Source organism: Silurus meridionalis, chromosome 18 (genome assembly GCF_014805685.1).
Source record: "Silurus meridionalis isolate SWU-2019-XX chromosome 18, ASM1480568v1, whole genome shotgun sequence".
Taxonomy (NCBI): domain Eukaryota; kingdom Metazoa; phylum Chordata; class Actinopteri; order Siluriformes; family Siluridae; genus Silurus; species Silurus meridionalis.
In genome coordinates, this window is record NC_060901.1 from 20481702 (window position 1) to 20497695 (window position 15994).

The 15994-nt window shown below is 37.2% G+C and overlaps 1 protein-coding gene across 1 annotated transcript; it reads left to right on the forward strand.

Annotated features, from left to right (window-relative positions):
- Positions 1–320: 320 nt before the first annotated feature.
- On the forward strand, positions 321–14585 carry moxd1 (monooxygenase, DBH-like 1). Its single transcript, XM_046872455.1, has 12 exons — positions 321–1443; positions 2664–2810; positions 2992–3159; positions 3596–3679; positions 6672–6851; positions 6925–7027; positions 7921–8087; positions 8170–8361; positions 9045–9104; positions 10196–10338; positions 12980–13148; positions 14004–14585. The coding sequence occupies exons 1-12, from the start codon at positions 1180–1182 to the stop codon at positions 14160–14162; spliced, it is 1836 nt and encodes a 611-aa protein (XP_046728411.1). The 5' UTR covers positions 321–1179; the 3' UTR covers positions 14163–14585.
- Positions 14586–15994: the final 1409 nt, after the last annotated feature.

The window sequence follows — 15994 nt, forward strand, 5'->3', positions numbered from 1 at the left end:
ACCACATCAAAGAGATCTTATACAAGCTGCAGCAGAGCTTCAGGAGGAACAGCTTCGGTCGCTGCCAGAGTTCTGGAGCTTATGGAAGGCAAAAAAGGTCAATATATGTGACAGAAATAAGCATAATGAGGTTTGTTTTGCTGTTATTCTCAGATGTTCTCCTGTTCTTCTGGTGCAAATTGAATTTTTGAACTTCTTACCAGGGAATGAGAGTTTGAGGAGTATTTTTTTTTGTTATTATGATATATATGATATGTTACATCATTGCTAGTAATTGTTATTCCTCATACTGTACATTTGGGTTTGTAACTGTTGCAGGAAATATTAAAATGATTATGTATGTTTATCATCACACCACATCTTTTCATGGTCTTCAGTTGATAGGGATTAGCAATGGAATTCGCAGTGCATCTTCATGCACATGCCGAATCAACACCATGATAATGTTCTCCAAGGATATCAGGTCAATGTGTGAGATTTTCTACGTTCTTGTGAGCTGTCAATCTAAGTCTCACTAGCCAATGAGAGAAGCTGTTTTTTTTGAGCAGATGTTTTGGTCTGGAGATCCAGCAGGTGGGAATGTAGAGTCAGGAGAATATGATTGTGCTGTGATTATGCACTCTTTGGCATTCCATACACACTGGTGGGTGTGGTGGTGGTGGTGTGTGGTGTGTGGAGGGGTGGTTAAACTGTGAGCACACTCGTAGTCAGACGTTGTGAGTTTCCAAAACTCCAGCAGTGTATGACTTGAAGCGCTCCTCCTCTATCTCTATCTTCTCCTCCACCTCCATCTCCTTCCTTATCTCCATTTTCCCCACCTCTCCCTTTCACTATATCTTAATCTTCTTCACCTCCACCTCCTCTATTTCCATCTGCCTCACCTCCACTTCCTCCTCCACTAGCTGTCTTCTCCTCCACCTCCAACTCCTCCTCCTCTTCCTCCTCTATTATCTCCACTCTTTCCTTCTCCTCATCTATTTGTATTTTTTTTTACCTCCTCCTCTTCTTTTCTATTTCCTTTTGCTTCACCTCCACCTCCCCCTCCTTCTCCTACTATCTCTATTTTCTTCACACCTCCTTCTTCTCTTCTTCTGTTTCATCTTCTTTACCTCCATCGCCTTCTCCTCCTCCTTCTCCATCTTCTGATCCTCCACCTTAAGGTGCATCTTGTTTAGAACCATGTCGGACAGAGTGCTCCTGAGCACCATGCTTCTCCTCACCTTCAGCCTCACGTGTGCTCAACAGCCTGAATACCAGCACTCAGCCGCTTTGGATGTTCAAGGCAGATACTTATTCAGGTGGAGGTCTGATGGAAGGAGTATCGCCATGGAGCTCGAGGTGCAGACAAGAGGGTACATCGGCTTCGGCTTGTCTCCAACCGGCGGCATGGCTTCATCAGATATCATCTTTGGAGGGATTGCAGATGGGAAACCTTATCTCCATGTGAGCTCCAGATTTTACACAACACTACATCTACACCCACCACTACCACTATTAATATACAGATGTTAACTGATTACCTGAATGCACATGAATGTATTACATTTTCTGTAAAAGTCTGTTTTTATTCCATTCCTACTTGTAACCTTTCAGTCCAATCAAATAAAAAAGAGGCAGCTTTTACAAAAAATAAATAAATAAATAAAAGGGGCAAAAATAGTTAAATGTCAAAGAAAAAAAAATGAGATTAAAAATATGCAAAAAATAACAATAATTACTACAACAATTAATTAATAATTAATAATTATTACTAGTAATAATAGTGTTAGTATAAAGTATGAATAATTTATGAATTATGAATATTATAAACACATTATTTAATTTATTAACATTAAATACTAAAAAATAGCATTAATAATCATTAAATAACATAAAAAACAACAGTATATTGACAGAGGTTTGTGGACACCTGACTATAACATTGCTATGTTGTTCTTCTTTTTGAAAAAAAAGATGTTTCACTAGATTTTTGAAGATGTGTGAGATTTTGTGTGAGATTTCATCCAGGCATTTGATAATGTAGGTGAAGACGTAAATAGGCATCCCAAAGGTGTTCAATAGAATTTAAGTGCAATAGCAAGATTTCCACACACATCCAACCCATAGAAAGCAGATCTTCATGGAGCTGGCTTTGTGCACAGGGGCATTGTCATGCTGAAACAGGTTTGGGTCTCGTAGTTTAAATGAATGAAAATTTTCATGCTCAAGCATCCAAAGACGTCTTGTACAATTGTGTGCCTCCAAGTTTATGGGAACATTTTTATGAAAGAACCACGTCTGGGTGAAAAAGTCGGGTGTCCCAATACTTTTGGCAAGGCTGTGTGTATGAAGTTTTTACTAGCCACAGGGGTGCTAGTATAAAGTGATGTAGGTGAAGATGTACATGCCGGATGTGATCCAACAAGAATATGAAACATCTGGAATGGGCTGTGACTTTATAAATAATATGTACAGTCCTTTTCCTGTGGTTTTTGACTCTTCCTCGACAATGAGTGTGGAATTGAGAAAGGATTTCCTGGACAGTGTTTAAACGTATATTAATTGGCTTATCATTTAAATCATCTACAGGGATTTTATATCCATATCATAACCCACTGAATACAACATTTCCAAAAGTCTCTTTGAATTATATTTATGTCTGTTCTCTTGCACTTGTTCTCCAGGACTACTTTACAGACAGCAACAGAAAAGTCCATAAAGATGAGGTCCAGAACTACAAGCTGCTGTACGCAAGAGAAAACCACACTCACACCGTTCTGGCGTTCAGCAGGGAGCTTCAGACCTGTGACCCGAATGACAGAGAAATCACGGTGGGTGAGAAATGCACTGAAGCATCGAGGAACAAGAAGGGTCTAGAAACAGAAAAACCATGAGTGTTCATTTGACAGGAATGTTGCACATCCAAACGAAAAAGGTCAAAGCTTCAATACCTTGACCTTCACATCAAGTCAGTGTACTGATTTGCTTATGGTGTGCGGTGTTTCTGCGCAGGAAAGTACAACTCGAGTGATCTGGGCATTTCATGATGTAGATGTCGGGCCATCAGGGCCGGGGTACCATGGAATAAACAGAGGGAGGAAAAGTTTACGTCTTCTCAACCCTGTGACCAGCAAGAGCCTTCCTCATGGAACAGCTAGCTTCAACCTGCAGAACACTAACGTGAGTGACATGATGAATCGTGTGGAAGAAATCTGCATGACTGAAATTATTCACAAACATTTAAGAACACAAGGAGCCATGAGGATAGACGTGTAGTGTGATGTGGAAAAGTGAAACCTTTTTTCCTAATGAGGGAATTACATTTTTGATCTATTCATGGTTGTACAATGTAATGTCCTGGAAGAACGTGTTTCTACTTATGTTCTAACAAAAGGGGGGAAAACAAGTCCAAACACACCTCTCGCAGCACCGACACTAGAGACTCCTTCCATACCTTCATCGTTTGGCCTGTAGTAGCTGTCCGAGGTGCTGTTTTAGGAACTCATTTCATTAACAATCATGTCCAATCCGATTCTAGAGTCCACCAATGCTTATCAATTATTATATAAATAATTAATTATTATTTATTATTATACTTATTATCCTCCTAAGACAGGTCCCAGTGCCTCATAAGGACACGACTTACTGGTGTCAGATGTTCAGAATTCCAGATGTCAAGAAAAAGCATCATGTTGTCAAAGTGAGTATGTTCTGATACCATTACCTCCTTTGTAAACGTTTATATTTCCAAGAGCTACTGCTTTACTATGATGAATATATCCAAAATGGACTTCATCTAGATTCTGAACTTCATATACACCATCTGGGCAAAAGTATTGGGACACTTGACTTTCCCAGACGTATGTGGTTATTCCCCAAACTGCTACCACCAACTTGGAGGTACACAATTATATAGGACATCTTTGGACTTTCATTTGAACTAGAAGACCCCAGCCTGTGTGACACAAAGTGGACAAAGCCAGTTCCATGAAGGTCTTTTCATAGGTTGGATGTGTGGAAAGATCTTGAGTCATGTATTTGCTGTAGCGCTCCAACCCTAATGGGAGGAATGTAAACACCACCCCAGACCTCCTCACTCCCTACATCAGTCATTTTGCTAAGTGTCTGAATGAAATCTCAGAATCGACTCAAAATCTAGTTGAACATCTTCCCAGAAGAATGGAGCTTATTATACGAGTGAATAGGGATTAAATGTGGAATGCGATTTTCAATAAGAAGAAGAACATAGCAATGTTATGGTCAGGTGTACATAAACTTTTGTCTATATTGTGTATATGTAGTATGAAGATTAAATACTACCAAATAGCAGTATTTATGTTAATAAATAGTAATAACTATTCATATTTATTCAAAATGCATAATTTATTTGTAATTCATAATAGTACTAAACAAATGTTGAATAGGATGTTTTAAAAAGCACAATCTTATGCTCAGGTGTCCACAAACTAGTGTATATTACGATTCAGTTCTTTACTCACTTTAACTCGCTTTTTTTCCCTCCAGCTTTCCATTTGATTGATGAGTTTTCTTTCATCTCCATCTCTCTCCCCCTCAGTCTTTATGTATCTTCTGACACTCACCTGCATATTATACCTTCAAAAGCTGCTATTCTTAGACAGCACGCCCTGCTCTGCACTATTATTACACCGGCTTTGCCGAACACAATACACTTTACTCCTATAATAAAAATAAGTCTGTGTAATCCCAAAGAGAGGGGGAGAGAGAGAGGGAGAGAGGGAGAGAGGGAGAGAGAGAGAGAGAGAGAGAGAGAGAGAGAGAGAGAGAGAGAGAGAGAGAGAGAGAGAGAGAGAGAGAGAGAGAGAGAGAGAGAGTAAGAGAGAAGCAGCTGGGCTTTAGTACCACACCAGGCTGTGAATATATGTGTGTGTGTGTGTGTGTGTGTGTGTGTGTGTGTGTGTGTGTGTGTGTGTGTGTGTGTGTGTGTTTTCCGCCTGTTTGTGGTCCTCTGCACAGATGCACCATGGTCACTCTGATGGAAGTGGAAAATCCCGGCCACAATGCCCTCACTGTCTATATTCAGATCACACTGTTATTGCGTGCATTAAGGCTCTGGTTTAGAATTCAATGCGTTTTGTACAAGCAGCGTAATCAGATTTCATGTTATTGCAATCAGGGGTCCAGTGTAAATAAAAAAGACCAAAATAAATCTGCTCTTTGTTTTTCAAAAACTAAAAACGCATAAATTAAAATCAACGGCATTTGGCAGACGCGTTTATCCAGAGGGAAGCTGGTCGCTTGGTGTGGCTGGGATTTAAACTTATTACCTTTGGATCCAAAATCCACTAAGCTTTTCTTAATCCAAATACAACACCAGCAATGGTGTGAACTGTCACTCTTGGGCCCTTTACCCTCTGTGCCCTGGGGGCGCTGTATCATGACCGACCCTGTGCTCTGACCCCGGGTTCATAACAAAGCTGGCATACAGTATGTGAAGAAAAGAATTTACTGTACTATAATGTGTATGAGACATATAAAGGCTACTCTATTCCATAGAAAAAATCCCAGAAGAACAAAAAGCAAGGCCAACTTGTATAGATGAGATCAGATTTCCTTGAATAGGAGGCATGAGGTTCAAACAAAATTCAGAATGTCTATTTGAAGTCAATTGGACAAAAAAGTTCAGGAATTCATCGATCATGTTGCGTAATACACACTTTGGTAATTATGGAATTAAAAGCTGGTAGAATGGCTTCGATAAATTCTCTCTGATGTGCATTTCTTTTATTCGATTCCAGCTGTTTAAAGTCCTAAACTGAAATGGTTTCCCTGTGTGCAACAATAAGATGAAAAGGAAAGAAAGGGAAAGAAAGGATGCTTGAATATTTATTCGGCCACCGTTTGACCTTGTTTCACGCAGAGCCAAACGGAAACCCTCCAGAGAGAAACACAGATCTGCCTGTTGAGAATGCTTATATTTAGAATTCCTGCTATAACAGAATTGAAACTCCTACTGTGAGGGGGAGGTTCAGTCCAAAAATCCCTCATTTTATAATGCAGAGATTGAACATCTGGCTTGGTCCTTATACACAGGACTTGAAGGCTCTGTATAACGTGTACTGTCTTGAATATGAGGTGTGATGTGACCTGGAAATTGCTTTATTCTTCTTATATGATTACAATTTGCCATAGAGTTTACAGTTACATGTGAGGAATTACTTCCTGTTCCTGGAATTACACTGTAAAAATAAGAGTTAAGATATAAGAAATAAATGCATGATTTAAGAAGATACAGACTAGATTGGACACTGGGTAAGATTTTATGAAATGAGAAAAGATAGCTATGCATTAGAAAAAAAAAAGTCATAAAATAAGTATTAAAACACTTATTGCAAGCAGTCGATTTATTCTAATCAACTTATAACCAGCTATTTTACTTATTTGTTTAATTTTAATTTTTGCTTTCCTTTGTGTAAAAAGATCCTCAAGTCAAGAGAATTCCTCAATTGAAGAGACTTCATTATTCTTAAAATGAGATAAAGCATTAAAACTAAATACAAGATCAATATTAAAATCAGGATCAGGAGAAATAAAATAGAATAAACTTGGCCACCAGGGGCTACCAGGTGCCTCCACAGGAACCACATTGGAGACCATTGCTTTATAGTATAATCTTGGAGTGTTTTGACCTCAGCTCTTCGGTCTGGTTGCAGATTGAGCCACTGATCCAGAAAGGCCATGAGAATCTGGTCCACCACATCCTGCTGTATCAGTGTGATAGCACCCTGAACGAAAGCGAACTGGAAACAGGACACGAGTGCTTCCATCCCAACATGCCTGACTCCTTCATGACATGCCAAACTGTCATTTTTGCATGGGCCATTGGTGGAGAGGTGAGAAGAAGCTTTCGGCAATTAGAAACATAGTCCCAAATAATTGTTCTTTATCATTCTTTTCTTTTTGCAGGGTTTAACTTATCCTTCACATGTCGGAATGTCAATAGGAACAGCAGCAGATCCGGTCTATGTGCTGTTGGAGGTTCATTATGACAACCCTGCTTTACAGAGAAGTACACCACCTTCTCCACCTTCTGTACACATCACAGTAATTCTGTTAAAGTCTGTGCTGATTTACAAACTGGGGACATGCCACCAAGAGCAGATCATGTGGCTGATTATTTGAGTTTCGTTTTTGAAGAAGGATTAAGATGTTTCCAAGATCCCATCATGCAAACCAAGGATGCTTCTCTTGGTCCCTTCCTTGCTTTATAGTTCCTACCTCTAAGGAAGCAAATAATGCTTGAGAGATCTTCCCAGAAGATGTACCTCTAGATTTTTTTGGAGTGTGCATGTGGAGATTCATTCAGACACAAGGGTGTTAGTGAAGTCAGGTACTGATGGAAGTGAGAAAGTGAGAAGGTTCCTGCCGTGCAGTCAGCATTCACATTCATCTAAATGTGTTTTATAGTGTTGGAGCTCTATAGCAGGAGATCTTCCACTCCAATCCAGATGTTCTTTGTGCACAGGGGCATTGTTATGCTGGAACATGTTTGAGTCTCCTAATTCAAGGTGCTGCGTCCAAAACGCCTTCAGTGTGCTTTCAGATTTGTGATAACAGATTAGTAAAGAACCACATCTGGCAAGAAAAATCAGGTGTCCCAGTACTTTTGTCCAATTTGTTTACCTAAAGTACACCTAACCTTCTGATCAGTACCCCACGGCCTTAACCATTGAGCTTCTTCTCCACGGCTCAAGACAAATGGCAAAATGATTTAGCAAAAAACATAAAATTGGCTGGAAATTGATTATTAATGGATTTATTGATTAATTATAATTAATACACAATTACAAAAAACCCCAAAGTGATAGAAAAGTGGCACCATAACAGTGAAACCCAAACTGTCCCACTTGTACCTACTGGCCACCAGTACCATGTTTGCAGATTTCTCTCTTTTTCTACCAGGTATAGTTGACAGTTCAGGCCTGCGACTGTTCTACACTCCGAGGTTGCGGAGTTACGATGCAGGGGTGATAGAAACAGGGGTATGGGTAAGTCTTTACCACATGCTGCCTCCTGGGATGCAGGACTACGTCACAGAGGGTCACTGCATGCAAGAGTGTCTTCAGGAGGTACGATTCACACGTCTACACCTTCCTTCTAATGAGTGTTTAACTATTAAACATGTCCATCCCTCTGCTCTGCTTTGCTCAGTCTTTGGACAATGAGATGCCCAGTGGTGTCCAGGTGTTCGCAGTCCTGCTCCATGCTCACCTGGCCGGGAAAGCCATCAGGACCAGACATTTTCGTCAGCAGGTTGAGCTTCCTCCTCTGTCCTCAGATGAGCACTTCGACTTCAACTACCAGGAGTTTCAGCCACTCGATCCAGAACGCCAGCTTTTGCCCGTTAGTATTCTGCTGACTTTGCATCAGAATTATCTACTTTATTCTGGTTAAAAAGTGAAAAAAACTTTGGTTCTTTAATTTGATGTACAATTTCCTCTTCCTCTGATTTACTAATGATGTATTCCTGCCTCTGACATTTTATCTACTATATTCTTTTGCTCTATTGCCAATTACTATATATATATATATATATAGATAGATAGATAGATAGATAGATAGATAGATAGATAGATAGATAGATAGATAGATAGATAGATAGATAGATAGATAGATAGATAGATAGATATACACACACACACACAATGTGTATATATACACACACACACAATGTATATATATATATATAGACTATCTTGCTTCTGCCTCACCTTTTTTATTTCATTTTAGATAAAAAAAATGCATCTGCCTCAGTTTGATCTACTTTAGTGCACTACTGGCTCTGTTTGTTTTTTCCTACTTTATTCTACTATTGCCTAGTATTGCCTTTATTCTAGTGTATTTCTGCCCTTGTCTCAGTTCTGCACAGTTTTTTTGTATTGAATCACATTTTAGTGTTTGCTTTATTTTTATATCCTACTAAAATCAGATATACCCACTTTATTTCTGTATCGTACTCTGCCTCAGCTGCCTCAGTTATTACACACCTAATGGTACTGTTGATGTGCTGTTTTTACTGCCTCCAGGGGGATTCATTAATCACTGAGTGCATCTATAACACTAAAAGCAGGAAGAACATGACATGGGTAAGATTACTGGCTTGCATTGCACTTGGTTTTAGACCTGTGAGGTCTCTTATGTCTTATTATCGTGTCAACTTTTCTCTATCAGTCACGCCTCTGTGTATTTCATTAGCTGTAATGAGTGGAATTAATCGGCACAATTCACTATAAATTGCAGTGACATTAAACAAAATTGGATGCTAATTAGCTGAATTCTGTGTCACTGTATTATTATTATTATTATTATTATTATTATTATTATTATTATTAGGATCAAATTGAAGCAAATGCACAATTAACTCTTTTACAAAATCACATGATGCTCAGTCACTAAGACATATAGTACAGTATGTCAGTCTCTAAATCCATTACCGTGTTTTACTCTCTTTGTCCTCTGACCTGATTGCTGTTATATTTTATAAGCAATACAAAACATCCTCGATCCAGTTTTACAAAAAAAAATTGCTCTTTTTTATGCAAAGGCACATCGATCCAAAAAGTGGGGAACCTCTGCCCAAATATGTTTTTTTTTTTTTTTTTTACGAAAAGATGCAAATAATGTACATTTTTTTTTATTGCAACAAATGAATTTATTTTCTTATTTCAACAAATTAATTAATTTTTTATTGCAGCCATTTTTTATTTTTTTCTTATTGCAGTAAAATTATTTACATTTCTATTTTAAATTATTTTCATTCTTTATTGCAGCAAATGATTTAATTGTTTTAATTTTTATTCGCTTTTTATCACAGAAAATTATTTCATTCTCGTTCCAGCAAATTATTTACATTTTTGCAGAGATTAATATGCAGTTATTTTATATTTAATAAAATTTTTGGAAACAAACAAAAACTAATGGTGACGTATGTGATGTTCTTATAATGAAGTTTGGAAACATTTCTATTGCAGGTCAAAAATTGTCATGAGGAATGTAAAGTCCAGAGCCTAATATTATAAATTCTGATTATTCAGACCTCACCAGCACCCTCAAGCATGTCATTTCACCCAAAGATTCGCAAACCCCTGGATGTCAGCAGAGAAATAATAAAAGCATATAGATTAGACAGATGAAGTAATTCCGCGGGAGTTTGTCAGCGAAATCTGTGTCTCTGCAGGGTGGATTAAGCACGAGGGATGAGATGTGCTTGTCGTACCTGCTGTACTACCCTCGGATCAACCTGACCAGGTGCGAGAGCCTTCCCGAGATCACCGGCCAGCTCAAATTCATCGGAGTCAAGAAAATACAAAGGCCTCTTAGGTGAGTAGATAAAATGTAAATAGAAATACCCTGTAGTAGAGAATAGAGTACAGTACAGTATAGTAGTGAATACAGTATAGTACAGAATAGTAGAGAATATAGTATAGTATAGTATAGTATAGTAGAGAATACAGTATAGTACAGAATTGTATATAATACAGTATAGTATAGTACAGTATAGTAGAGAAGAGAATAGTGTATAGTACAGTACATTATAGTAGAGAATACAGTATAGTACAGTTTAGTCGAGAATACAGTATAGTACAGTATAGTTGTGAATACAGTATAGTACAGTATAGTCATGAATACAGTATAGAACAGTATAGTAGAGAATACAGTATAGTACAGTATAGTGGTGAATACGGTATAGGACAGTATAGTAGAGAAGAGAATAGAGTATAGTACAGTACAGTATAGTAGATAATACAATATAGTACAGTATAGTCGTAAATACAGTATAGGACAGTATAGTAGAGAAGAGAATAGAATAGAATAGAATATAGTACAGTACAGTATAGTCGTGAATACAGTATAGTACAATATAGTCGTGAATACAGTATAGTACAGTATAGTAAAGAAGAGAATAGAGTATAGTACAGTATAGAGTATAGTACAGTACAGTATAGTAGAGAATACAATATAGTACCGTGTAGTCGTGAATACAGTATAGTACAGTATAGTCATGAATACAGTATAATACAGTATAGTAGAGAATACAGTATAGTATAGAATACAGTATAGTACAGTATAGCGGTGAATACAGTATAGTACAGTATAGTAAAGAATACAGTATAGTACAGTATAATCGTGAATACAGTATAGTACATTATAATCGTGAATACAGTATAGTACATTATAGTCGTGAATACAGTATAGTACAGTATAGCGGTGAATACAGTGTAGTACAGTATAGTAGAGAATACAGCATAGTACAGCATAGCGGTGAATACAGTATAGTACAGTATAGTAGAGAATACATTATAGTACAGTATTAGAGAATACAGATGTTGTGGCCTACAAGGTTTCTGTACCTCTAAGAAAACATGATAATATGCTGCAAAGAAACCGCTCAACATGAAGACATAAAGAAGTGCCCTCCATAATGGCTGTCCATAAAGAAACATGCCCAATAGGCACCATTTAAGTGGACAAAATGGCATGCAGTGCCCTATAGGCTACAATACATGTGAGAAGATGGGATCAGGTGCCCTATAAGTGCTCTGAAGGGCTGTGGGACCTTTTTATAGGCCCACTGACTCATTTTTATAGTTTTTCCCCTGCCCCTCAGGCAGCCCTTGTATAGCATTTTAAAACATCTCCAGACTTGAGTTGTAGTTTGTGTAAGTAACAGATAATTGTTATTTTCTTTATAATGTTATTGAAGGTCAGGGGTCAGGTTCATCACAACAAACTCTCATATCCATGATCTGCACATATGTGTAGAAAAAGAACAATCTGTCCCGAGCTTCACGAAACGAAAGAGGACAAAATGTTTTGGTTTTTCTTTTCCAAATTAATGCCTTGTAAAAACCCTCAGGTCTGGTGCTAATAAACCCACAAGAGCAGACGTGAGTGCTGAAGCCCTACAGTTCTATCCTCTCTCTCACACAAAGCCGTGCAAAACTTTCCTCAACCTCATCTACATGTTATATAATGGGGTATAGTCACATTAAACCTCTGGGATCTGAGTGTTCATAAGATTGTGCACTCCTGTATAACTACACATCACTAATCATGACTGAGAAATATCAACAGAATGGAAACCAAAAAATCTTTTCATGGCTGTATGTTTGTTTGCATATGAGCAATGTGTGTGAGTGTGTGTGTGTGCGTGTGTGTGTGTGTGTGTGTGTGTGTGTGTGTGTGTGTGTGTGTGGTAGGGGGTTCTAAAATGGAAACCATGTGACAGGCTCCCCTTGATGCTTTGTGTTTACTCTCTCCTCCTACTGCCATGAGCTGTTTTGTGCTCTACAGATGGGTGTTTTCAAGTTATGGACGAGGCAATGTTACACAGATGTAGATCTTTAAACCCCCTCCAACCGCATCTCACACACACTCTCTCTCTCTCTCTCTCTCTCTCTCTCTCTCTTTTTTCTCTCCTTCTCTCTGTGCTATACAAATAAGACCATCATAAAAAGTTAGAAACAGCATTTTAGTGTCAAGTTCTGTTTCTGTATGAATATAACCACTTTATTTCACAGCACTTGATTCTGTTTGAGTTTTTCTGGCACCAAGTCCAATCAGAGGTTCTACAATAAACCTGGCCATGACATTGTCAGGACTCAAATGCACTCAGTCAGCCATCATTGGATAATTTTTCCCTACAACAGCACCATACATCAGCACTTCATCAAGGACAGATCCACAATGTCGCTACAACATCACAGTGCAGACCTTTTACCCTGTAAATAATTTGGGTTACTGATCAGAAGGTCTGGGGTTTAAGTACAAGTATCACCAAGATGGGGGCACTGTATTATAGCTGACCCTGCACTCCGACCCCAGCTTTCTAAGATTACTGGGATATGCGAAGAAAGAATTTCACTTTAATGTAACTTCACATGTGTTCTTCCCTGTAATTAGTAATGAGATCGTACTTTCAATAGAACTCATTATCATAAATCAGCTGTGCTGTGTGCAGGACGTGGCCTTTTGTGATTAAAAGTCCAAAAAAATACAGCAATCTATCGTTCACCGAAGCCATGGACAAGTTCCGGTGGACGAAGAAGAGAGGAAAGGACTTTAACGAGGTTGTGCTGAAGCTCCCACTGAACGTACGCTGCTCCAAAGTGGGTTACAATGAGTGGCTGGTAAGTGTGGAAAAATAAATATGGATTTATAGGTGGGTTTAGTTCTTCATTAACCAATCGTTTGTGTTCAGTACTTTAGTACAGTGTTTGTGTAATTCAGCGGAGAACAGAAATCTGTATTAACTCTAACAAAACTGAAATGAGAATGAGAAACGAATAAATAGATTATTATATGCATTATACATTATTTAAATACATTCAAATACATTAATTAAGTACTTAATTAAATAATTAATTAGTCAGTTAATGTATTAGTTAATTAATTGATTTTTAAAATGGTGAAATTTACAGTCAAATTTGGAATTAAGTCTATGTTGTATTATAAATTAATTGTTTTTTTTTTTTTTCACTATTTAATAGCCCTCTGCACTGGCTGGAAAATTAGGTGGTTTTATTTTTCTCCAAACATTAAAAAGCTGCAAAACTTTAAATGCCCTTTACTTCTGTGCACCTGAAGGGTTTATTTTAATTTAATATTTAATAATATATTTTGAACATGCATCTTTTATATTAGACCAAAATATATAAATAAATGGGGAGAATTATAGAAAAAAAAAAAAATATATATATATATATATATATATATATATATATATATATATATATATATATATATATATATATATATATATACACACAAAGATACAGTTTCTGAGATTAAAAATGCCCAATAGCGCCCCCTTGTGTCCCTTCTAGTCTGAGAACTGCGTGTGTGTGTATAAATATATAGCAGTATTTCTGTATTAATGTCTAAATTAGAAGCTCAACTGTCTCTCTTACACACACACACACACACACACACACACACACACACACACACACACACTTTATTCTCTTCTTTTTCTATCTCTCTAGGATCATGGTATGATCATGTCTCCCCCGAAGCTCAGATCGGTTCGCCCGCCTGTCAGAAGTGTGTGTGTGAACGCCTCGTTATCTCAGAGTCATCACACACTCTCTGTACTCGTCACCACACTTCTGTCCTTACTGTTCCTTCACTTCGCTCGCCACTGACTCCCATCTTATTATCGAGCAGCGAACACAAAACTTCACGCGTTGATCCGGATCAGAACCGACAGCAGCAGGACGCCATCGGGCCCGACAGCGCAGATATATCTATTATAACAGAAACAGAACAATGATGTATTACACACACTGTAATCAAACATCTTTCATGGACATTCTGACATCTTTTTCTGTATATTTCAGATTCCATGTATTCCAGTGTTTCTTTCATTGTAAAGCATTTTAAATATTATAAAAGTCGAATATCTCAATACACAATAATTATATGTGATTACAAACATGCTTGTGAAGTTCACTTGAATGATAACCAGCATGAACCTCAACATTTAAAGGATCAGGAGAGATTCTGTTTCTTTCTGTTCCAGCCAAAACCCCAGATCACACAGATCCAGCCCTGACATAAACAATGCACCACAGTTCCGCTTTCGATCAACTGACTTAGTCTCATAAACGTAATACCCAAAAGAGTCATCTTTCGACACTCCACCCTTCCATTAAAGACTTCTTTATAGGCTAATTGCACTCAAAACCATTGTATGATTTATAATCACTCATGCAGACGCTTATAAAAGATTAAAAATAATAATTTAAGAAAAAGCTGCACACAAAAATTTGAGCCAAAATGGCAACCGGGTGTCGAACACTAGCTGTTAATGGACAAAAATCCAGCTGCTGTTGTTTAATCAAGCAGTCAAATGAGGCCAATTACACAGCACTGTTAACAAATACACAATTATCTTCTCCTCATTCGTTTTCTTTAACGAGTCCAATTTGGTGTGCATTAAGTAAGAAATAAATCACTTGGGGGTGTGCTGTTATAGGAAACCAATCAACAACTGAGGGGTGTGATGAGGTCTAAAGCATTTTCTAAAGATTCCTCTTCTTATGCACCAGTTTTTCAAAACAATTATATCTTTTTTGTATCTTTTAAAAAAAAAAAAAACAAGTTTTAACTTTTATACTTTTGTTGATTGTTATAAAGCTGGACACTGGAGACTGCTTCCATAAACGTTAATTAATTAAGATTTTAATTAGTGGTTACAATAGAAACAACAATCATAGCATAATAATTGAGTGGATTATTATAAACCTCTTAATGAAAATATTATATAATAATACAAATGTAATATAATAATAATAAATAGAAATTGGTGGTTAGAAGCTACATATAAATATTTATTCATTTATTATTAATTTATCAATTGCAACACTGTAAGTAGTTTTATTATTATATTATTATTATATTATTATTATTATTATTATTATTATTATTATTATTATATGGGGCCAAGCACTAAAGTCTATGGAACCCATAAATTGATCTGGTAATGAGTTTTGAAGTTTGCTGGATTGTTTTTAAAGAGTTTAAGGAATTTTCTGCCAAAATTTGGGCCAAGTGCTGCAAACGCTCTAGCGCCACCATCATGTAATATGCCAGTCTAATACAGTTTCATCATACATTTTAAAACGATGTGCTGTAAATGTATGTAAAACATTTAAATACTAAAAGCACTCCTGCATTACAACAGATTTTCTGTTGAAAATTCTCAATACAATTTAAGAAGCCATTCTAAAGACTGAAACCTGATATTAGCATAAACCGATTAGCTATAATGTTACCTGAACAGTTAGACTGCAAAAGTGTTCAATATTGAGTAGAAATAAAAAATATAGCATTATCTACATGGATCAGGATTTCCATCTGGATGAGCTTAACAGAAAACACAAAAGCATTGGCTGTTCAAGAAATCGAAACAGATTCTGCACAGGAGCAACCTCTCACTAAAGGTTTGGATGAGAGCTGAAGTTTGTGAAAAAAA

Coding starts and splice junctions, on each gene's coding strand:
- moxd1 (XM_046872455.1), top strand. CDS start 1,180: ATGTCGGACAGAGTGCTCCTGAGCACCATGCTTCTCCTCACCTTCAGC. Junction 2,811..2,991: donor CGAATGACAGAGAAATCACG/GTGGGTGAGAAA, acceptor GTTTCTGCGCAG/GAAAGTACAACTCGAGTGAT. Junction 9,105..10,195: donor GCAGGAAGAACATGACATGG/GTAAGATTACTG, acceptor GTGTCTCTGCAG/GGTGGATTAAGCACGAGGGA.